This window comes from Panthera onca, chromosome C1 (assembly GCF_046562875.1).
Source record: "Panthera onca isolate mPanOnc1 chromosome C1, mPanOnc1 haplotype 2, whole genome shotgun sequence".
NCBI classification, from domain to species: Eukaryota; Metazoa; Chordata; class Mammalia; order Carnivora; family Felidae; genus Panthera; species Panthera onca.
In genome coordinates this window covers 103,485,444-103,510,699 of record NC_138346.1, presented here as the reverse complement: position 1 = coordinate 103,510,699, position 25,256 = coordinate 103,485,444, and the positions used below count along the sequence as shown (strand labels likewise).

At 36.1% G+C, this 25,256-nt stretch overlaps 1 protein-coding gene across 8 annotated transcripts in view; it reads right to left on the bottom strand.

Moving 5' to 3' along the window:
• Positions 1 to 25,256, bottom strand: part of EPB41L5 (erythrocyte membrane protein band 4.1 like 5) — a 140,594-nt gene that overhangs the window by 90,683 nt on the left and 24,655 nt on the right. For all 8 annotated transcript variants that reach the window (XM_078451378.2, XM_060625466.3, XM_078451377.2 and 5 more), the window contains exons 4-9: positions 6,285 to 6,327; positions 5,212 to 5,290; positions 3,710 to 3,754; positions 3,479 to 3,531; positions 921 to 1,041; positions 706 to 793 (exon numbers count right to left, since the gene is read on the bottom strand). In XM_078451378.2, coding sequence (XP_078307504.1) covers positions 706 to 793; positions 921 to 1,041; positions 3,479 to 3,531; positions 3,710 to 3,754; positions 5,212 to 5,290; positions 6,285 to 6,327 — 429 coding nt within the window. The remainder of the gene's footprint in view (positions 1 to 705; positions 794 to 920; positions 1,042 to 3,478; positions 3,532 to 3,709; positions 3,755 to 5,211; positions 5,291 to 6,284; positions 6,328 to 25,256) is intronic.

The window sequence follows — 25,256 nt, the reverse complement described above, 5'->3', positions numbered from 1 at the left end:
AAAGACTACCTTTCTAGGGGCGCCTGGGTGGCTCAGTGAGTTGAACGTCTGACTCTTGACTTTGGCTCAGGTCATGATCTCATGGTTTAGGAGATCAAGCCCCGTGTTCGGTTCTGCGCTGACAGCACAGAGCCTGCTTGAGATTCTCTCTCCCTCTCTTGCTGCCCCTCCCCCACACACGTGCACTCACACACACTAGCTCTCTCTCAAAATAAATAAATAAACTTTAAAAAAACTGTCTTTCTGGAAAATTTTAACTTTTTAAACTAGAAATACGTTAAATCATTATACAAGCTGTATTACAGCTTATCAAAGTCTTCTCAAGCTATAAATTTTCAACTTTGCTTCCTGAATTATTTTAATTTTTTAAATAGCCTACTCAGCTTATGTGATGCCAGATGACATGAATGTTACATGAATATTACACTTAATAAGAATAAAAAGTGGTTTAAAAATCTAAAAAACATAGTAACACCTTAAAAACACAGATACACCTTTTTGGAGATTTTGGTTGTTTCTCTTCTTTCTTATACTGTAACTTTATGTGAGATTTTCATATTTAATCTCAACCTTTACTAACACATCCAAAGTACCCAGTGCTATACTATACCATCTCCATGCCCTCCTTAATTTTGAAAAATGTCATAGTTACCTTCAATCTTGAAGGAATAAACTTTTTAAAAATCATCACAACACAGTTCTTACCTTGACCACATGCATATCAACCCCATACATTTCTAACCATTTGGCTTTATTCAGATAATTGGTTTCAGCTTGTGCTGGTGTCTGACCTCTGAAATTTAAAAAATAGTAATTTTTAATAATAATAAATGTAAATTCTATACCAAGGACGGTAATAGAAGAAAACATACAAAATCACTGCAGTGATGTTAAAGAAAAGTGTGGGCAAAGCCAAGTACCTGTATTCCTTCCATTTCTCAAAAATAGCCAGCTCCATCTCTTCAGTCTGAATGGGCACAAACCTGAACTCAGACACAAGTTCAGGACTATGCTCAGCAAGATCATAGTCACCAAGTTCAGCTACAAACATAAGTTGCACAAAGTTATATTCTGTTAATTAAGTTTATTTCCTGCTGAATCTTTCTTCAGAATTCATTAATAAAAACTGCTAAGATTAGAAACGTTCTTTCTTAAACTATAGTAATTCATAACACCCAGATCATTCCCCAAAATAAATCTAGCTTAGACTTACAACGTGTCAACCAACATCTATACGCACAATGATATACTTGTGGTTGGTGGTATATTTTCAAATATATGTGTTTCTGTTCATTTATTTCATATCTTATAATGTTTAGCTTTTGAAAACCTCTTTGTAGACTTCCTTAGAGAAACACCTTTTGACCTTATAATGAATAAACAAAAATATTTAGCAACCTTTAAAAAAAACATTTAGCCAGCATCTATTAAGAATCCAATATGCAGAGGGGCACCTGGATGACTCAGTCGGTTAAGCATCTGACTTCGGCTCAGGTCACGATCTCATGATTTGTGGGTTTGAGCCCCACGTGAGGCTCTATGCTGACAGCTCGGAGACCGGAGCCTGCTTCAGATTCTGTGTCTCCCTCTCTCTCTCTCTGCCCCTCCCCAGCTTGCACTCTTTCTCTCAAAAATAAATATTAAAAAAAAAAAATCTAATATGCAGAGAACATGACATCATACACCACTACAAGATACAGGCTCCGTCCTCCTGGAATTGTAAATAGATAATCCTAAAGAAATAACTGAAAAAAATATTAGTAAAAAGTATCTGGGGAAGGGAAGCAGTAGGAAAACACTTAGGCGGGGCACAAATAATCATGTGCCCATCTATGGTTAGCTCTGAAATATAGGTTTGGGGAAGAAGGGAAAATGATTCTAATATTTTCTTTACTTTAGACATTTTCCCTTTTAAAGAACATCTTACTCATTTAAAAATTAAAATAGTTCCATTTTTATTAAAAAAATCCAGTTGTATAGAGAAAAAAATACAGAGATCTTGAGATACTAATAAAAATGGTAACAACTCATTATTTATTGAATACAGACTCTATACACTTGACATATTACAGATATATTGTCATCTATTTTCTCAACAACCTTGGAAAATATTATCATGCCCAATTTGTTGCTGAAGAAATTACTCTTTTGTCTGGATAACGGGTATTTTTTTTTCTGTTTTAGGTCACATTTTTAAGAAGCACCAAACCAAATCTTCTACCTAGTGTTGTTCAGGATATATATTAAAATGTCAAGGAAAAACTGAATTGAGAGTATGAGAAAAGCTAGTAACAAAAATTATTCTGATAAAATATAAAATCATAAACAAGAAACACAGAGCTCATTTTATGAAGATGGACTGTACTTCAGCAAATTTATTCTAAGGACCTTAAGACTTCGGATTTGGCAAAATATTAGACACGGGACACAGAGATGCACAACATGACAAGAAGTGTGGCGGAATCATGCAAATAATGGTGCTGTGGATGAAGGAGAAAGTAGGAAAGAACTTTTACTTAGGAAAAAAAATGTGATAAGGAGGGTTAAGAGATAACAAAACAGAGCCACAATGCATGAATCAAACAATAAACATTTAGGGGTGCCTGGGTGGCTCAGATGGTTAAGCGTCCAAGATACACTCAGATGGTTAAGCGTCTAGATACTCCAATAGAACAGATTTCTTTCCATTTTGTGAATGAGGACCAAAATTACAGTTTTCTTAAAATGTCAATTTTTCAGAAAAAAATACCTAAACTTAACAGTATTTCGTCAGTACAATAAAGTACAAAATTAAAAGTTTTTTCATTAATTTAATTTATTGGAAAATACTTTAACCATCAGGAACTTTTAAATATGCTCTAAGTATTTCTTTCATGGATTCATTTTTAAGAATAAAACTAAAGAGGACTGCCTGGGTGGCTCAGTCGGTTAAGCATCCGACTCTTGATTTTTAGCTCACGTAATGATCTCCTACTTCTTGACATCGAGCCTGAGTTGGGCTGTGCACTGACAGTGAGGAGCCTGCTTGAGTTTCTCTCTTTCTCGCTCTCTTTGTCCCTCCCTCACTCACTCTCATGCTCTCTCTCTCCCCCTCAAAATAAACAAGACTTAAAAAAAAAAAGAATCAAACTAAAGAAAGCAAAAATACAACTGCAAAAATCTCTTATATCCCTGCATTCTTTTCAAGTTGAAAAAAAAAAGCTGAGAGTCCCCTTATAATATTTATTGAATTATCAAGTCACCAGCAATTTTGCTTGAAAAGAAGTTACAGATAGAAGGGGAGCAAATGAAGTGAAAGGGAAGAAAAAGAAGGCCATGTTCTTTAAACAAAGTAAAGTAATAAGGTTGGATATTGATACAAGTTAACAGTGGTGTTACTTTTCTTATCCATCATTTTGAATCTTTTGAAATTCTTAACTAAAAACACACAAAAAAGAATTATGCTTTATTCTTAACAGTCAACATAAGAATTGCTTACCTTGCAGATTATAAGCTGCCAGCTGAACTGCTGTATCAAAGGGACACTCTAATCTGAGACCGAAACACAAATTTGTTAGACAAGTCAACTTCCCAAGGTTCATTTTAAGATAAGTGCAAATAATACCTACTTTATGCTGACCATTCCTTTTTCATAATTATGAACTTATTTTTCAAAATCATTTTCAACTACTTAATAAAATGTGGTTTACCTTAAATAACTAATACTCACTTTCCACTGAGAATATCTTGTTTTAACTGAAGAACAAATAAATACCTAAGAAAAATAAAAGGCACAAATTTAACTAAACAGAATAATCTACTATGAAAAATAATCCCACCCTTCTAATGTGAGAAGAAACATTTTTAATTACAGAATTTTACCTGCAATAGAATCCAGAAAAGAAAAAAAAATATGAAAAAAAATTGGGGCCAATAAACCATCAGGAGGATGGCAGCATGTCCATAAGATAACTGAGTACAGTACAACCACCTTAAGATTAAAGGTTTTAAGCAAATTATGGAGAATGAGCTCTGTGATCTAAGTTTACATTACTCTCACAACACAAACCACCTGGGATGTGAAAGGACACAGGCATATATGTAACTATGGAGATTAGCTATAATCTCGCTGGTAGGGGGTGCAAGAGAAGAAAACCCTTCTAAAGGGACTCAGCAACTCAATTTTTACTTAATAAATAGTATGTGTGAATGAATCATGCATTTACCACGTATAATCAATGAATAAATATGAAGGAGGCAGGACAAAATAGAAATAATTGTATATAACCTGCTTAAAGCTTGTTTAAAACTATTCAAACCAAATCAGGATTTATTATTTTTCATCAGTCAGCGAGCGGCATTTCAATAGGTAAAGAATATTAGGAGCCAACATGAATAAACTCCCAGTGGCCAAAGAGAGATCATTTTGAACACCAACAAACATAACATGAATAAATATAATATGGCAACATATTCAAACACATCAATCTTGTTTAAAATCCATGAGTTGAGGGGCACCTGTGTGGCTCTGTCAGCCAAGCATCTGACTTCAGCTCAGGTCATGATTAGTGAATTCAAGACTCGCATCGGGCTCACTGCTGTCGGCACGGAGCCCGCTTCAAATCCTGTCCCTCTCTCTTTGCCCTTCCCCTGCTCACACTCACTCCCAAAACTAAACATACATACATACATAAATAAGTAAAATCCATGAGTTGATGATAATTTAAAAAAGGAACTCAGGGGGCGCCTGGGTGGCTCAGTCGGTTAAGCGTCCGACTTCAGCTCAGGTCACGATCTCACGGTCCATGAGTTCGAGCCCCGTGTCAGGCCCTGGGCTGATGGCTCAGAGCCTGGAGGCTGCTTCGGATTCTGTGTCTCCCTCTCTCTCTGCCCCTCCCCCGTTCATGCTCTGTCTCTCTCTGTCTCAAAAATAAATAAACGTTAAAAAAAAATTTAAAAAAAAAAAAAAAAAAAGGAACTCAGTAGTTACCTTAAAGAATGCTAGGGAACCAACTCTTTATTTTGAAAACTGATAAAGGGAAAAATTCTACACTTAAAAACACTGTCCCAAAATGAAATTCTATTGTCTGACAGGTCTTATTACCAGGGGTAAGAGATCCATTTCATTAGTGGTCTATAAACTGTAAAGAATTATAAAGACAATCTTCCAACACCTTTAGTTAGCTGACCAAAACTACTTTACCCCTGTACAACTCTAGAGAGTAGTCTTACCGGGTTAGCTCTTCACGAAGATTATTTGGTTCTGAGGAATAAAACTTAACTCGAAGATGCAGACAATAGGGTGAACCAACTGTTTTAAAAAAAAAAAACAAAAAAAAACAAACAAAACTTTAATTTTTTTTAATGTAACTATTCAAACTGTAATTTTCCAGTCAGTAAATTTGTCAAAAATAATCTACTTGAAGTAGGGAGAAAAGGTAACAGGCTTTGTGGTAATATTTCACACATTGAAATATTGTATGGCTTCATTAAAGCCTTTAAATTAAAGGCTTTAAGTACACCTAACACAAAAAGATAATCAGTAGGTTTTTTAAAATGTACCAACCATCATATAGTACCATTACAATTAGCTGTCCTCCCAAAAATAGATAGCTCTAGATTAATTCTAACAGTTTAGGGATAAATGCATCAAATAAAAGTCTTGACTGTGCAATCTAACAGCCCTAAAAAACCTGCCACACTATATTTCTTAAAAGACTAAGGAATGCCTGGGTTATTAACCGCTCACTGCAAATTCCCCCCACACTTTCAATTCACTTCACCTAGTTCACTAACTTGTAAATTCTCAGAGGTCCCATTATTTTGTAAAGACAAAAAAGTTGAGGTGCTCTGAAATCTCTACTACCACAAAGAACAAGCTGGATTACGAGTGAACACTGGTATTTTTCCCTATTACTAGGAATAAAACTGACATTTTATGTCAATTGTTTCATTTCATTATTTTTAAATTTTAAAAGTTACAGCTTTAAAGTCTCAAAACATTTTACAGAGCAGGACAGATGCCAAGCAGGAAAATTCCAACACAATTACTAAATAAAAGTTAAGCATCGCATGAGAACTCAATCTCCTTGCAAGATACAAGCCTTTCACCAGGAAATAAACTATAAAGCACTTGAATCTAGATTACTATTAACCCTCTAGAACTAAGGGGGTAGGTCAGTATATCAAATTGAAATTATCTTTAAAGTAGAGATGCTAAGAAATTCATCTGAAACATGATTTATTAGGAATCAGAGCTTCTAATATATAATTTACTTTTTGTTCACAATTTTTTCAACACTTACTTTTTACTTGCTTTTTGATGCTCTTTGTACCATCTAACCAGTGCTGAAAATAAAAAACAAAAATCAGATGTTATGCAGATGATAGAACTCAACATTTTCATTAAAAGTTAATTTTCATCATGTTTTTGTTGATAACAAGAAATATGAAAAACAAAAGTGAGGATGAAAATGGGGGGAGGATTATCTGTCCCAACATCTACAGCAAGCTTATGACACACAAGCAAAAAAAGACCTAAGACCAGATATACTACTTCTTAAAACATTTCCTCTCCTCTCTCACAGTAACAAGGATGATATTTTAAATTCTGCCCTTAGTTTTCCTGTTTCCAAAAAAAAATGACTCTTTCAAAATTGTTAAAATGAGAAGAAAAGTATCCTCATACTCCAGTGTCTGGTTCATTCTTGTAATAAAAACGTAATATTTATTAACAGATCGCAACCAAAAGTGAGAGGAAATAACAGTGTCATTTAAATTTTACGAAACAGATACTACTCAGAAGTAGTACTCTTTGAAAGAGCCTGCAAAATAAAATTAGATCTTTCTCATAACTAACCCCACCTATTAAATGAAGTAGTCTTTTTTGTTCCTTTGCTTTATAAATAAAAAATGTTAAAACTGTGACTAGTAGACTTCTGGTTTCAAAAGTAATAGGCTTTTGATTTCTGTAACCTCCCCACTCTGAAATGCCCGTAACACAAACAGACTTAAGAAGCAATTCCAGAGGCTTCCACACATAAACCAGTCCCAGCTCACTTCTCACTATTAATCCCTTTACACCACCATGTCCTAACAGTGACGGGATGCACTCATCCAACTAAGATATACAAGCCTGTGTTCTCTCCAACATGCTTACAATTCCAAGCACCCAAAAAACGAAAGGAGTGCTCTTGTACTAACTAGTTCACAGAGCTAAGGAATCCAGTTTCAGAAACCCAGACAGGCAAAGTGGGTAAACAAGGCTGCATTGTTAACAGCCTTGTAACCGTTTGCTTTTCTTGCCAATTATTTGCCTAGCCTCTTCTCTCCATTCTCCCCCAAGATCCAAAAGTGAAATTCACAAAGCTACCAGTGGGCGAGCAAAGTACCTCTGCACATTGAAATAAGATGTTCAGTAAACAGTTCAAAAGGCAATTAAGTACTGTGCAATATTTTCTCTAGATTCCAAGTGTATATGCTACTTAGTCAGCCATCTCTCATCCTTTCTTTAAGATTTTATTTTTTAAGTACTCTCTATACCCAATGTGGTGCTCGAACTCACAACCTGGAGCCAAGATTAAGAGTTGCATGTTCTACCTATTGAGCCAGCCAAGTACCCAGCCATCTTTCATCTTTTACTGAATTCAGGTGGATATCCATTTTTTTTTTAATTTTTTTTTTCAACGTTTTTTATTCATTTTTGGGACAGAGAGAGACAGAGCATGAACGGGGGAGGGGCAGAGAGAGAGGGAGACACAGAATCGGAAACAGGCTCCAGGCTCCGAGCCATCAGCCCAGAGCCTGACGCGGGGCTCGAACTCACGGACCGCGAGATCGTGACCTGGCTGAAGTCGGACGCTTAACCAACCGCGCCACCCAGGCGCCCCTATAAGCATATTTCAATGTAGCACCTCTTCAGTTTTATACATCCCTCCAACTGAATCCTAGGCCGGCCAATAGACAGAACACAATTCAATCTTTTAGCAGAAAAGACTTCAACCTAGTACAGCAAAAAAGTCCATCCATCATGGCCAATGTCAGCAACTCAATATCCAATAATCTGAAACTTAATTATGCTAATACCTACTAGAGCCTGATGCCAATGACATACTAGGTAAAAGATAAAATTAGTTTTTATACCCCAGACTGTCTTCTTCCCACAACATGAATCTGGGAGTTGCCTTATCTTCAGGTTTTATCTACTCTACTGCAATGAATTAACAGGTAGTCTGGCTGGTCACCTGGGTTGTCTTATGTGCCTATGGTTAGGGAGACTCCTACACCATGAGCGTAAATGAGCACAACTCTTCCAGGAGGCAATTTAACAATGCTTTAAAAATAATTGTCTTTGACCCAACAATTCTATACCTAGAAATAGCGATGGATGTGTGCAGATTTATTTATAAGCAATTATATGAGAAAGTTAAGACAATATATATATTCAACAACAGTGAACTGGTTAAAGTATTTCAGTATGATGCAACATGATGCAGCCATTAAAAACAAGGAAAGCAAATACTTAAGGATCTGGAAAATTACTTACAATATACTGCTGAATTTTAAAAGGTAGGTTACACCTTTTAAAGGTGTAGGATAGACACAAGTGTTTTATCAAAATGTACAAGTTTGTATATAAAAACATGCACTTTTCTTTTGGACTGAGATAATCAAAAACAAAACAGTAAAAATGTTATCTCTAAGTGACAGATACTGCTGGTGATAGTTTTTCTTTTTTATGCCTTCCTCTATTTTAAACTTATTCTACAATGAGCACATACTACTTAAAACTCTCATGGACCCCTTATTTTAATATTTTATATAAGTAATATATTTATATGGCTTAATTTTGGGGTAGTATTAATAGGCATATGGTCCATAGTCCCTCCACCTCCTACAATAGCCCACCAGCCCATTTACCCAATTTCTATCACCACATGCACCGCCCCTGCACACAACAAGATGTTATTGGTTTCTGACCCCATCCAGAGTTTCTTCAAAGAGGGAAGGAGGGGGAAAAGGGAAAACAAAACAAAACAAAACAAAACAACTGTTTATGTGTGTTGGTTAAAAAAAAAAAAAAAAGACAGAACATTAACAATGGACTGAAAACCAACAGACTATCAATTTTGAAAGAATGAACTTTGAAGAGTAAAAGAAATAAACACTAATGTAAGATAGACCATGTGATATTTCAAGATCAATCTACAGTCTTTCTTTCTTAGATCATTATAACTTAAATTTCTTCCTGTTTAAGAACATCTAGGGCTAGTCTCAAAAATTCACCTTTAATCTTTAATTTGTACCCTACTATTCTAAGAAGCACATTAAATATAAAATCATCCCAGTGAGATTAAGGATCAGAGTTTTCTTCCAAGCAGATATTTTAGTCCCTTCTTTACCTACATATGTCTGCTCTCCCTTAGGATAACCCAAACTCAGATAATGCATCAAGCACATTTTAAAGTGAAATTTAGGAGCTGGGGAGTTCTGGGTGACGTTATTCAGGGGAAGGTCTGAGTTCATGCTTGTATATTCTCAAGTCTGTTTTCTTTCATCTCCTCCACATTCCAAGCCCAGGGACTGGAAAATTCAGAGCTCAGAGATAGGCACTGATAGGATTTTCCTTCAATCAGGGTCTTTAGGAGTTGAGTTTAAATTACATTAGATGATAAAGGTGAGAGCATGCAGATATAGATTCTTGGATGCTTAGTGTGAAACTAATAAGAGTTCTCTTTCCCCATCATACCTTACAAAGCAAACAAACTCCCTCCTAATTTCCTAATTTTAAAATTTGGTTGATAAACGTAGACATCAAAGGATATGAGAAGCCACATTTCTTTCCGTCCTATTGAACTGGGCATGAAAGAAAAATTATCTACTTATGTATATCTTAAAACATAAATAATATTTAATCACAAACACAAAAGACATAACCAAATCAAAAGAAGAATCACCTAGGGAGCTTCCAAAACACTAACATGTACACACCCTCATCCCAGCCCTTCAGCCAAACAGTCTGTAAACAGCTTTTCAAATAAGTGATTCCTGACTTCTAACCACCTACACAGCTCTATTAAAGAAATGCCCTACTACTTTTGCTCAAAGAGCAAAGAGTTGAAAACAGAGATGTGTTAACCATCTTTCAAAACAACTACATCTGCAGAAAATATTTCTCCTCTCAGGAGTAGAGGCCTATGCTCTGAATTAAAGGGTTGTTTTAAAGGAAATTTTAACATTTTGGGGTAGTATTGACATTTTAACAATATTTGTTCTTCCAATCCATGAGCATGCAATGTTTTTCCATTTCTTTGTGTCTTCTTCAATTTCCTTCATAAGTTTTCTATAGTTTTCAGCATACAGATCTTTTACATCTTTGAAAATTTTAACATTGTAACAACAAAAAGTTTAAAAACTATGCTATAAAAATGGAGAACCAATACACTGCACTGCTGTAATCTAACTGAAAACACTTCAATTTAATCTATATTCATTGTAACACATTTCAAATGAAGACTTAGATGAGGCATTAAAATAGATTTCCCACTGTGCCTGTGTATTATTAGTATGCTCTTTTAAAATTCTTAAAAGTAAATTCATAGTGGGAATATAAGTTGAGTGAGGCAGGTTTTATATTTACTCTCCAGGGACAGAGTACATAATCTATTTTGGAAACACACTTTTTACTGTTCCTCCTTATTTAACAAATACAAGGGTATCTATGTGCATGTTACAATATACATATATTTAACATATATGCTACTTATTTCTATATATTTTTCACTCCCCACTACTTTATTGAATCCTATTGTTTGTGTTAAGTTCTCAGTTGATATCCAATCCAATCATCTGCCAACAGTGTTAGTTTTACCTCCTCCTTTCCAGCTTTTACAACTTCTGTAACTATAATTGCTGGCACTTCTATTATGAAATTAAATAGCACTGGCAATAATATGCAAATTAACACCATGTGTTTAAAAGAAATGTTTCTATCATTCCTCTACTAATCTAGAGTTGTTGTTATTGTTATTGTTGCCAATGTAAATAATCAAATATCTGCAAAGAAAGAGAGCAGAACTGGGGCCCCTAGATGGCTCAGTTAAGCATCTGACTCTCAGTTTCAGGTCAGGCCATGATCTCACAGTTTTGTGAGTTCGAGCCCCGCGTCAGGCTCTGTGCTGACAATGCAGAGCCTGCTTGGGATTCTCTCTCTCCCTCTCTCTGTCCCTCCCCTCCTCAAGCTGTCTCTATCTCTCTCAAAATAAACAAACTTTAAAAAATTAAAAAAAAAAAAAAAAAAAAAAAAAAAGCAGAGCCACTGAGTAATCACCAGGTCTGTCTTCTATAGATGCTGCCTATACGGGTTGTAACACACATCCACTAAACACCTAGAAATGGAAAAAGGTACACCTTCTAAAGCTTGGATGGAGCTACACAGATAGACAGAAGGTCAATTCTATACAGGCCAAAGTCCATTGGGTTTATTCAAGGTATTATGGGGCTACAAAGAAGGGGCTTAACAGGCCACCAAAAAAACCACTTGATAAGAATTCTAGACCTATTATCTGTACAACCTCAGATAAGTGAGGGTGAGCAAAGACAAACAAACCTCACACACTGTACCCACAGTACCTGAAAGCTGAATTCTAAAACTAGAATAAGAATTGCCTCTTCCCTTAACTCAGTGATCTTGGATTTGCTATCAAGGTAACCGACTGTTGCAGCCTCCAGGTGTGCACTTGTAAAACATCTACTCTATGTTCCGCTAGATAATTATGCGTTTTCTAGCCTTCAGCTTTGGATCTAACATCTCCATTTCCATTCAGTGTTGTCTTTAAATGCCATACACTTCAACTAATCAAGTTACTTTATTTTCTTTGTGGTAAAGATTTCAGTTTCAATCTTTTTTTGAATGTATATTTAAGTATACATTTAAGTATATGACGAAGCAATAACAGCATAAATGGTTAGTGAAACTGTTCAGAATTGGCAAACATCACATCAACTCAGACTCCACTGCCAAAGGCAAATCACATAGCCAAGCCTGATATCAAGTGAGCAAGAAAGGACAATCCTGTGAAAACAAAGGCAGGAGACAATGCATGAAAAAACATATATGACAAATTGTATCAACTGATAATGAATCGTCCTTGCATTTCTGAAAATTAAACTCCACCTGATCATAACGTATTAATTATACTTTTAATAGACTGCTGAATACTGTGTGCTGATAATTAAAGAGTTTTACACAGAGAATAAGGGAAGTTTAAACAATATACATAGAACCAATACAAGCTATCAAATCAGTATTTTTAAAAAGCAAAAAAATAATTACTACTGACTTGTTAAAGTTCTTTTTCCTTCTTTTCCAAGTAAAGGAGAAATGCTACCTTTGTTTCTCTTTTCTGAAACATGACAGAGTTGTCTACAATCTAGGTAACTAGTTCTTCTTTAAAAACTTGATAGACCAATTAAAATTCTAAGCTCTAAATATGAAGCTTGAAGGGCGCTTAGGTGGTTCAGTCAGTTAAGCATCTGACTTCAGCTCAGGTCATGATCTCACAGTTTGGTTCTTGAGTTTGAGCCCCGCATCGGGTCCGGGCTGACAGCTCAGAGCCTGGAGACTGCTTCAGATTGAGAGAGTGAGAGAGAGAATGAGAGACAGAGACAGAGAGTGTGTGTGTGTGTGCGCGCGCGCGCGTGCGTGTGTGTCTGCCCCTATCCTGCTCACATTCTCTCTCTCTCAAGAATGGATAAATTCACATCCTCTCTCAAGAATGGATAAATATCAAAAAAACAAACAAATAAAACAAACCCAAAAAACCTTAAATAAAATTTTTTAATGGGAAATGAAAATATATCTAGCATGCAGCATGATTCAGGGAAAAAAACAATGAGAAAAAACATAGTTCTTAAAAGTACATAACACTCCTGTGTCTTTTAAGATATACTCCAACTTGCTTCCCTTCTTTTGTTCTCCTGTTTGATCTCAGTAGACATTTGATTTTAAGATTGAAAACTGTTCCTTCAAAATAAATCATACATGGGGCGCCTGGGTGGCTCAGTCGGTTAAGCGTCCGACTTCGGCTCAGGTCATGATCTCACGGTTCGTGGGTTCGAGCCCCGCGTCGGGCTCTGTGCTGACAGCTCAGAGCCTGGAGCCTGTTTCAGATTCTGTGTCTCCTTCTCTCTGTGACCCTCCCCCGTTCATGCTCTGTCTCTCTCTGTCTCAAAAATAAATAAACATTAAAAAAAATAAAAAAAAATAAAAAAAAAAAATAAATCATACATGCTCTCTGGCAAATTGGTACAGTTAATTCCTCAACTGTTTTGCCAAGTCTTACTGCACCAACCTAAAACCACTTAATATCAGAAGAATTCCTTCTTGCATGGTTTAAGATATATTATTTCCACACTGGAATATTCTATTGTACAAGAAAACTACCCCATAACATCATTTATTTAAACTATAACATTGGGAGTTCTGCTGTCATTCGGCAACTTTTCACACATCCTGTTATTTTTATGACCCTGATCCTTAAGGGGAAAGATTTATACGATCTGAAGAGAAACCAGAGTGTATGACCCTGATCCTTTATCAATAAATAGTACCACGAAAATCTGTGGAGTCATCAATAATATAGAAGAGATTATAGATTTTCAAAAACACTAATGATTATCATAAAGACTTTAAGAAAACACATGCAAATTAATACCATTATCAGATTTCCTTTAAACTACAGATTATTTGTGAAAGAAAAGGTTACTAAATAAAAGTCCATAGATGGGGTTCAGGAATACCTTAATTACCTTTATATGTACACAAAATATAATACATATACATTCACATTTTTCTATGTAAAGCAGCTAGAGATTTCATCATTATAATTCAAGGCTTCAGATCATCTCTGGACTATGCAAAAGGACACTAAATTAAGTTTAGATGTGAAAATAGAGGATGGGGCGATATTCTGCTGTCAACAAAAACAAGAGTAACTATAAATCCTAGGATGCCAGAATAAAACTGGTTTTCACATACTATCCCCTCATCCAGTAAGTCCCCCAAAGCTCTCCACAATGGCTCGGTTTATGGGTGCATGGGTGGCTTAGTCGGTTAAGCATCCAACTCTTGGTTTTGGCTCAGGTCATGATCTCATGGTTTGTGGGTTCAAGCCCATGTGCATCAGGCTCCGAAATGACAGTGTGGAGCCTGCTTGGGATTCTCTCTTTCCACCCCTTCCTCTGCCTCTCCCTGGCTCACGTGTGCCCGTGCACTCTCTCTCTCAAAATAAATAAATAAGCTTTAAAAAAATAAAGTGGCTTGATTTAAAAACTGCCTCCAGAAACAAGTAGCAAATCTGAATACACCTATAACAAATAAAGAGATTAGTCAATAATCAAAAAACTTCCCACAAAGAAAAGCCCAGGACCAAGACAGCTTTGCTGGTGAATTCTACCAAATGCTAAAAGAAGAATTAACACCAACCCTTCATAAGACCTTCCCAGAAATAGGAGGGAAGACTTTCCAACTCATTCTCTGAGGCTAGTACTGTTCCCACCAAACAAGACAAAGATATCAAAGGGAAAAAAACCCCACAAAACTACAGACCAATATTCCTTACAAATATACGCACCAAAATATTCAACAAAATACTAACAAATCAAATCAAGCAACATATAAAAGGCTTATACATTACAACCAAGTGGGATTTGTCCCAGAAAAGCAAGACTGGTCCAACACACCACCCATTAACAAAAAAACTATCAACATAATACAACATATAGCAGAATACAAGAGAGAAACCATATGACTCTCTCAATAGATGCAGAAAAAGCATTTGACAGAACCCAACACCATTTTTGATAAAAACAATGAACAAAATAGAAATAAAAGACACCTTCCTTAACGTGATAAAGGGCATCTATAGAAATCTCACAAGTAGCATACTTGATGGTGAGAGACTGATCACTCTCCCCCTAAGATCAGGGACAAGACAATAATGTCTGCTGTCACCACTTCTATTCAATATATTACTAACGGTTCTAACCAGGGCACTTATGCAAGAAAGAGAAAATAAATAAATAAAAGGCATTCAGATTAGGGGATGCCTGGCTGGCTCAGTTGGTGGAGAATGTGATTCTTGATCTTGGGGTCTTGAGTTCAAGCTCCATACTAGATGTAGAGCTTACTTTAAAAAGTAAAAAGATAATGAAAATACAAGAGTACTGAGTAACATATAGAATTGCTGAATCACTATATTGTACACCTGAAACTAATATAACACTGTATGTTAACTATACTGGAATCTAAATAAATTTTTTTTTAAAAAAGGCATTCAGGGGGCGCCTGGGTGGCTCAGTCGGTTAAGCGTCCGACTTCAGCCAGGTCACGATCTCGCGGTCCGTGAGTTCGAGCCCCGCGTCAGGCTCTGGGCTGATGGCTCGGAGCCTGGAGCCTGTTTCCGATTCTGTGTCTCCCTCTCTCTCTGCCCCTCCCCCGTTCATGCTCTGTCTCTCTCTGTCCCAAAAATAAAAAAAAAAAAAAAAAAAAAAAAAATTAAAAAAAAAAAAGGCATTCAGATCAGAAAGGAAGAAGTCACACTATCTCTTTTTGCAGATGACATGTTCTTTTTCATAAAACATGTTAAAACTAATAAAGAAGTTTACCAAGGATGCAGGATACAGGATAAGTATACAAGACCCAACTATATTCCTATATACTAGCAATAAACAATCAGAAGATGATATGAAGAAAACAACTATGTAGGGGAATCTGGCTGGCCTAGTCAGTTAAGCGTCCAACTCTTGGTTTCAGCTCAGGTCATGATCTCACAGTTTGTGGGATCGGGCCCTGTGTCGGGCTCTATACTGCCAGTGCAGAGCCTGCTTGGGATTCTCTGTCTCCCTCTCTCTCAGCCCCTCCCCAGCTCACACTGTCTCTGTCTCTTTCAAAATAAACTTAAACATTTTTTTAAAAAGAAAAAAAAAAAAGAAAACAACTATGTATACAATAGCATTAAAGGAATAAAATGCTTAAGAACAAAACCAAGGAAGTAAAAGACATGTAAAGTGAAACTATAAAACACTGTTTTAAGAGATGTAAAGATTGGGGCGCCTGGGTGGCTCAGTCGGTTAAGCGTCCGACTTCGGCTCAGGTCATGATCTCACAGTTCGTGGGTTCGAGCCCCGCGTCGGGCTCTGCGCTGACAGCTCAGAGCCTGGAGCCTGCTTCACATTCTGTATCTCCCTCTCTCTCTACCCCTTCCCTGCTCATGCTGTGTCTCTCTGTCTCAAAAATAAATAAACATTAAAAAAATTAAAAAAAAAAAAAAAGAGAGACGTAAAGATCCAGTACATGGAAAAACAATCCATATTCATGGATAAGATTTAACATTATAATGATAGCAAAAGGATAGACTCAGTGCAATCCTGATCAAACTTCCAATTGCCTTTTTCCCCCCAGAAATGAACAAGCTAATCCTAAAATGTATATGGAAATACAGCCAAAACAATCTTGAAACAGAAGAACAAAATTGAAGGATTCACACTTAAATTCCAATTTCAAACTTAGCAAAAAATTACAGTAATCAAGACAATGTAGTGCTGGCATAAGGATCAACATATGGACAGATGAATGGAACAGAAGACAGAAGCCAGAAATAAACTCATATAACTGGCTAACTGATTTTCAATAAGCCAAGATCACTCAATGGAGAAAGAATAACCTGTTCAATAAATAGTGCTAGGACTACTGGATATCCACATGCAAAAGAATGAAGTTAGCCCCCTACCTTACAACACATACAAAAATTAACTCCAAAAGATAAAGAAAAAAACAAAATAGGCAGCAGTTTTGCAGATATGACCAAAAGCATAAAAAAAAAGCAGATAAATTAGACTTCATCAAAATTAAAAAATTATGTGCAAAGGACACTATCAAGAAAGTAAAAAGAAAATCTACAAAATGGGGGAAAATATTTGCAAATCACAGATCTGAAAAATGTCTACTACTGAAAAAAAATATGAACTCTTACAACTCAACAAAGAAACAAATAACCCAATTTTAAAATGTGCAAAGGATCTGAATAGACATTTTTCCAAAGAAGATACAGAAACAGCCAAAAAAGCACATGAAAAGATACTTAACATCACTAGGCTTTAGGGAAGTTCAAGTCAAAAACCACACAGGACCACTTCATATCAACTAGGATAGCTAGAATCAAAAAAGAAATACTGTGGGGGCGCCTGAGTAGCTCAGTTAAGCATCCAAGTCTTGATTTCGGCTCATCATGATCACATGGTCGGCAGGATCAAGCCCCGTGTTGGACTGTGCGCTGACAGCATGGAGCCTGCGTGGTATTCTCTCTATCCCTCTTCCCCACTGGTACTGGCACTCTCTCTCAAAATAAACAAACATGAAAAAGGAAAGAAATAATGTGTTTGTGAGGACACAGAGAAATCAGAACCCCCCACACATTACTGGAAAGAATGTGGAATACTACAGTCATTATGGAAAACAGTTTGGCAGTTCCTCAAAAAGTTAAACAGTTACCTTATGCCCCAGCAAATTCACTCCTAGATACATACCCAAGAAACTGAAAATTATACTCATGCAAAAATTCGTACACAATGTTAATAGCAGCACTATTCCTAAGAGCCAAAAATGAATGAACCCAAATGTCCATCAATGAATTGAGTAAACAAAATGTAGCATATCCATACAACAGAATATTACTCAACCATAAGGATCAAGTATGGGGAGATGCCACAATACAAACCTTGAGAATATTATGCTTAAGCACATTCCCAGACTCAAAAGGCTATATATTATGTAATTCTATTTACATGAAATTTTCAAAATAGGTACATCCATACAAACAGAAAGATTAATGTTTGCCAGAGGCTGTGGGAGAGGGGAAATGGGAAGAGACCATTAATGTAAGTAGGGTTTCTTTTGCAATGAAAATATTCTGGAATTAGATAGTGATGTGATGGCTGCACAACTCTGTGAATACACTAAAAACCGCAAGTGAGTTTTAGGATTTGTAAATTACATCTCAATGTTTTAAATGTGGCCTACTTTAGGCAAAAGTTATGTGGCCACCTCAAGTAAAACCTACTATATTTTACTCAAGCATGCCTTCTTTCTTCCCTCTAATCCTCCTACTCTAAACCATACCTCTAGGAAAATCATTCTTCAACACTATTTCCAAAGAAGTGCTTCATATACTACTCTGTATTTATAAGGTAATTGGAACATAAAAAGCTTCCTCTTCCCAAATAATTCAGTCCAGAAGTAATTAGGTGGTCAGGGTAATGCCAGAATCTGTACAGGGAGACGTTAGAGATTGATTCCATCCAGAGTGAGTTATCACTCAAGTAAACATCCTGATGACAATCAAACCCTGGTTTCTGTAGAAGAGAACTGCAAATATGGGAAAGGAAAAAAACTACAATCAGCCTTGTGGCACTGAATGTGTCAATTTATATATAAGATTACAGAAATAAACGTAAACATACATTCCCTAAGTCTGACCACAAAGCCAACTGGAGAACTAGCAAATTCCAGGGCTAGAGCAGGGAAATACAATATGAACATGGAACGTATTCTTGGGCCAGAAAGTAAGGTAATACCCAAAGAATGATGGTGCGTGTTAAAAGAACACAGAAACCATCTTGAAGCAGTTCCCACCACCCAAACTTGGGAAACTCTGAGCATCAAAAGAAATAGTAGTTACAGATGATAACACACCGGTTAAGACAAGAATCCATTAGTTCATAAATAAACAGAAAGTTTGATGAGAAAGTGGTCTTTTTCGGGGGGGGGGGGGGGGGCACTAAATAAATAAATAAATAAATAAATAAGCAAGCAAGCAAGCAAGCAAGCAAGCTTATTACAAACAGAAAAAGAATATAATGGAGACGCCTGGCAGACACCACCTTAATCAAGGGATCAAAGTGAATATCACCTGTAAGGAGACAAAATGAAATTAAATGTTACTTGACAGAATAAGAACACAGCATCACTTCATTTATTTTTCTGTCAAAGTGTCTAAGATTAATCTAGTTCATGAGGAAACTTCAGACAAACCCAAACTGAGAGCTTATAAGACAACTGGCCTGTATCTTCAAAAGTATAGAAGTTAAGGAAAGAATGAAGAACCACAGCATTCCAAGATGAAGGCAACTAAAGAAATTTGACAACTGAATGTAAAACATGAATCCGACCGAACTAGACCCTTTGGCTATAAAGGACACTGTAGAGACAAGTGGCAAAATTTGAATGGAGTCTGTGGATTAGATGGTGGTAATGTCACAATGTCAACTTCCTAGTTTTGATGGTTGTGCTGAGTTATGCATAATATACTTGTTTGTAGGAAACATACACTAAAGAGTTCAGGGGTGATGAGACATCTACAGCTCTTTCTCAAATGGTTCCACAGAAATAGTTATTTACACTGTTCTTGCAACTTTTCTGTAAGTATGCCATTATTTCAACTACAAATCAAATATTTATATATGAACATAAAATGAGCTGGTATAAGCAAAAGTTAACAACAGCAAATTCATATGTGTACATAGGAAAAAAAAAGTAAACTACGGTTTCATCATATAACTTTGGTTATCTCCATGATGGATGAATAATTCCAGTCATACATATTTTAGACTGATGTGAAATGACCAATAAACTAAACTTTAACACACTAACTTTACATATATAAGCATACAATATATTCAAGATTAAAATGTAACATGTAATTCCTTGATCATTTTTTCAAGGTTTTTAATTTAATTCCAGAAGCATTAACATATGGTGTTAAGTTTCAGGTGTACAATACAGTGATTCAAAAATTCTATACATTACTTAGTGCTCATTGTGATAAGTGCTCTCATTAATCCCTATCACCTATCTCACCCACCCACCTCTCCTCTGGTAACTATCAGTTTGTTCTCTATAATTAAGAGTCTGTTTCTTGGTTTGTCTTTTTTTTTTCTTTGCTCATTTGTTCCACATTTGAATGATATCATATGGTATTTGTCATTCTCTGACTTATTTAGCTTAGCATTATATTTTCTAGTTCATCTAAGTTGTTGTAAATGGCAGAATAATATTCCATTTATATTATTAAGTCTATTGATGGACTTGGGCTGCTTGCATAATTTGAATATTGTAAATAATGTTGCAATAAACACAGAAGTGTATGTATCCTTTTGAATTAGTGTTTTTGTATTCTGTGGGTAAATAACCAAAAGTGTAATTACTGGATCATATGGTAGTTCTATTTTCACTCTTTTGAGGAACCTCTTTACCGTTTTCCACGATGGCTGCACCAGTTTGCAATGCCACCAGCAGTGCACAAGTGTTTCTTTTTCTCAACATCTTCACCAACACTTGTTGTTCCTTGTGTTTTTGATTTTAGCCATTCTGACAGATGTGAGGTGATATCTCATTGCAGTCTTGATTTGCATTTCCCTGATGATGAGTGATGTTGAGCATCTTTTCATATGTCTGTGGGCTATCTGAATGTCTTCTTTACAGAAATGTCTGTTCATGTTTTCTGTCCATTTTTTTTAATTGGATAATTTGTTTTTTTAAGTTTTGAGGTGTGTAAGTTCTTTATATATTTTGGATATTAAGCCTTTATCAGATATGTCACTTGCAAATATATTCTCCCATTCGTAGGCTGTGTTTCGTTTTGTTGATTATTTCCTTTGCTATGCAGAAGCTTTTTATTCTGATGTAGTCCCAATAGTTTATTTTTATTTCCCCTGTTTATGGAAACATATCTAAAAAAGTGCTGCTATAGCTGATGTCAGAAAAATTACTGCCTGTGCTCTTTTCCAGGATTTTTATGGTTTCAGGTCTCATATTAGGTCTTTAATCCACTTTGAGTTCATTTTTGTGTATGGTAGAAGAAAGTGGACCAGCTTCACTCTTTTGCATGTAGCTGTCCAGTTTTCCCAACACCATTTGTCAAAGAGACTGTCTTTTTCCCAATGCATATTCTTGACTCTTCTGTGAAAGACTAATTGACCATATATGTGGGCATGTTTCTGGGCTTTCTATCCCGTTCCATTGATCTATGTGTCTACTTTTGTGCCGATATCATACTGTTATGATTACTACAACTTTGTAATGTACTTGAAATCTAGAAGCGTGGTACTTCCAATTTTGTTTTTCCTTTTTAAGACTGTTTTAGCCATTTGGGGTTTTTTGTGGTTCCAAACAAATTTTAGGATTATTTGTTCTGGTTCTGTAAAAATGTTATTGATATATATTTTTTTAAATGTTTAAAATTAAAAAAAAAACTTTCTTAATTAAAAGAAATAGGGGTATTTCTACCCTGAGCTACCTGGGTAGCTCAGTTAAGTGTTCAACTCTTGATTCAGTTCAGTATGTATATATGTATTATATGCATGTTATATACATACATATATTTACATATTAATACATATTAATATGCTAATATTTGTTGAGGATTTTTGTATCTTTGTTCACCAGAGCTATTGCCCTGTAGTCCTTTTTTTCGTAGTGTCTGGATCTGGTTTTGGTATTAGGGCCCTCAGTCATTTTATTTTTTTTACCCTGCCTCAACCTTCTTTGGATTCTACATTTAGGTCTACACACTAAATTTAACAAACAGATGTGAAAATCATAGGACTAACTTAATTTACACAGATGATCCTGGCCAAAAAGTCCACTTGATCTATCAAGTTCACTATCTTCACCAACAAACTGAACTGTTTGCAAGGTATCAATTTTGTTTCATTCTGGGGTTAAATCTGGTCATGTGACAAATACCGGAAAGTCTTCTCTATTTACTGATGTCATAAAATTGTAGAATCATGAGTTAGCAGTTTAAGAATAATTAAAGGTTTACCTAGAGCTCATTTTGAATAGCTTTCATCTACCAGCTACTGTCCTTCTAGTTCAACTCCAGAGTATTCTAGTGACAGCAAAAACAGAAACTAAAAATAAATCTTACTTAACTTTAATTTTAATGCCTAGATTTCTGGGCATTGGGAAGGATAAACTAGAACTAAAAAGAGCACAGATTAAAAGTTCTGGGGCACCTGCCTGGCTCAGTTAGGGATGCATGCAATTCTTGATCATAAGGTCATGAGTTCAAGCCCCATGTGGGGTGTACAGATGATTTAAATAAAACTTCATTTTTTTTTTTAAAGTCTATTTTGAGAGACAGAAAGAGAGCATGTGTGCGCATGTGCAACAGGGGAGGGGCAAAGAAAGGAAGAGAGAGAATCAGCAGCAGGATACTCATCATCACTGTAGAGCCCAATACAGGCCTCAATCTCACAAACCACAGGATCATGACCTGAGCCAAAATCAAGAGTCAAACGCTTTACTAACTAAGCCACCCAGACGCCCCTTAAATAAATAAAACTTTGAAAACTGGGGGGGGGGGGGGGGAGTTCTAATGCTGGCTTTACCAAAAACTTGTTAGAACCAGAACAAAGGCACAATATGTGTGTCAAATGAGGGAAGAAACAGTAATGGATCTAGCAATTCAGTGATTATTGATATTAACAAAGAGCAAAGAATACAACTTAGCAATGGCCACTTCTTAGAATAGAAAGAAATGTCTATTTCTTTCCCCAATGACAACAGTCCCCCTTATCTGTGGGAGATACATTCCAAGACCTCCAGTGGATGTCTGAAACCACACAGACTAACTACTGAACCCAACATATGCTATGTTTTCCTACACATACATACCTATAATAAAACTAAATGTATGAATTAGGCACAATAAGATATTAATAACAATAATAAAATAGAACAATTATAATATACCATAATAAAAGTTCTGTGAATGTGGTCTCTCTCTCTCTCTCACAATATCTTATACTGTATTCATCTTTCTTTGTGTGATGCTGTGAGATGATAAAATGCCTACATGATGAGATGAACTGAGGTGAATGTTGTAAGCGTTGTGATGTAGCGCTGGGCTACCAGTGACCTTCTGACAATATGTCAGAAGGAGGATCATCTGCTTCCAAACTGGGGTTGAACATGGGTAAATGAAACCATGGAAAGCGAAACCACAGATAAGGAGAGACTACTGTATTTATAGATCTTAAGGAAAGAAGGTACTTGAAACTTAATGTTAGCATATTTCGACCTCTTCTTCTACAACCCCTCAAAAAACAGGATGCTACGAATTATTTATCCCTAACATCATTTATTTTTTCATTGCTTGCAAGACTGTAATTCTATTATTTGAAAGACGACTAGTGAATGATATTAAACCCAAGAGTCAACAAAGCCTTTATATCAAACTAAGCAGTGCACCAGAATTTAATTCAATAAATGGTTTGTGTGTCTGCTACATGCAGAGCAACAGAGGTTACACTCATTCCCTGCCCTTGATGGATTTAGTCTAATCAAAGAGAAACAACATTAAGAAGAAAAATAAAACACCTCCCATACAAATTCCATCCAGAGATAAGAACACTAAAACTACAGAAAAGAGTTTTGCAAATTTTTTCATGTATATGTGTGCATATGTCCACTTATTTTAAAATTGAAAAACTCATACTGTTTTGTAATTCTCTTCTTGACATCATTTTATGTCAATTGGTATACTTAAAAAAATCACGATTTTTAAAAAAAAAATTTTTTTTTTAACCTTTATTTATTTTTGAGACAGAGAGAGACAGAGCATGAATGGGGGAGGGTCAGAGAGAGGGAGACACAGAATCTGAAACAGGCTCCAGGCTCTGAGCTGTCAGCACAGAGCCTGACGCGGGGCTCGAACTCATGGACTATGAGATCATAACCTGAGCCAAAGTCGGACGCTTAACCGACTGAGCCACCCAGGCGCCCCAAAAAAAATCACAATTTTTAATGAGCTGCAGAGTATTCCACTGTACAAGTATGCCAAAATTTACCTAACCAATAGTCTGTTGCTAAATGCTCATGCTTAATTTCTTTTAACCCAGGAAGGGAGACTAGGAGTAGGGAAATTAGAGAAAAAAATTACAGCTAACATTATTAACAGCTGTAAATTTAGCCAAGATACTCTATAAAGCCAACTACGGATAAGCCATCTCCGAAAGAGGTTTTTTTTTTTTGTTTTTGTTTTTGTTTTCCGAAAGAGTTTTTAACAGCATCTTATAGATGTATTCTAGTTAACTTATTAATCACACCAAATGAATGAATGTCCCGCTCCAAAAAGAACTTGAGAAGTCTTATATATTGTTCCTATGAGTCCTAGACATGACAATTAATGTGTCACTAAGCACATACACACACATCCCCCTCCATCACAGACTTCCAGAAAACAAGGCTTAATGTTTTGATATCCTTATCTCTACTCCCTCCCTCTCTTTGCTACTATGAATGTCCTATTCCAGGCCTTAACATTACTTTTATCCCCAGCGTTTGCAATGACTCCTGACTTCAATCTCTGCCCATTCCAAATAATCCTACTCAATATGTCTATATAATGCTTTCTGAAGCAAAATATAACCTCCTGGCTTAAAAAACCCCTAATGCCAATTATTAGAGAATAAATGCTGCCTATTTATTACTTAATAGTTTTGGTATTCACTTTGGATGATATAGTCACTAACCCACCTTACAATCTTATCATCTACTACTTACTTTCTCTCAAATACCCTCCAGTCAAATCCCAATAGTACTCAGATCTTTGAAAAGCCTCCAACTTCCTACCCTATTACATATGCTGTTCTCTCATCTAAAATGCACAGGTCAGGGGACATCTGGGTGGCTCAGTGGGTTAAGCAACCAACTTGGCTCAGGTCATGATCTCATGGCTCATGAGTTAGAGTCCTGCATCGGCCTTTGTGCTGACATCTCAGAGCCTGGAGCCTGCTTCAGATTCTGTTTCTCCCTCTCTGTCTCTGCCCCTCCTCCACTCATGCTCTATCTCTCTCTCAAAAATGAATAAACATTAAAAAAAATAACAAAATAAAAAGTTTAATAAATAAATTTATATAAATCTGTCTTTTTCTCAAAAATAAATAAACATTAAAAAAATTTTTGTTTAATAATAAAATGCACAGGTCAGGATCACCTGGGTGGTTCAGTCAGCTAAGCATCCAACTCTTGATTTCAGCTCAGGTCATGATCTCATGATCATGAGGTTCGAGCCCCACATCGGGCTCCACGCTGGGTGTGGAGTTGCTTAAGATTCTCTCTCTCCCTCTCTCTGCCCCTTCCCAGCTCGTTTTCTCTTCCTCTCTCTCTCTCACTCACTCAAAAAAACCCAGTAATAATAAAATGCACATGTCAA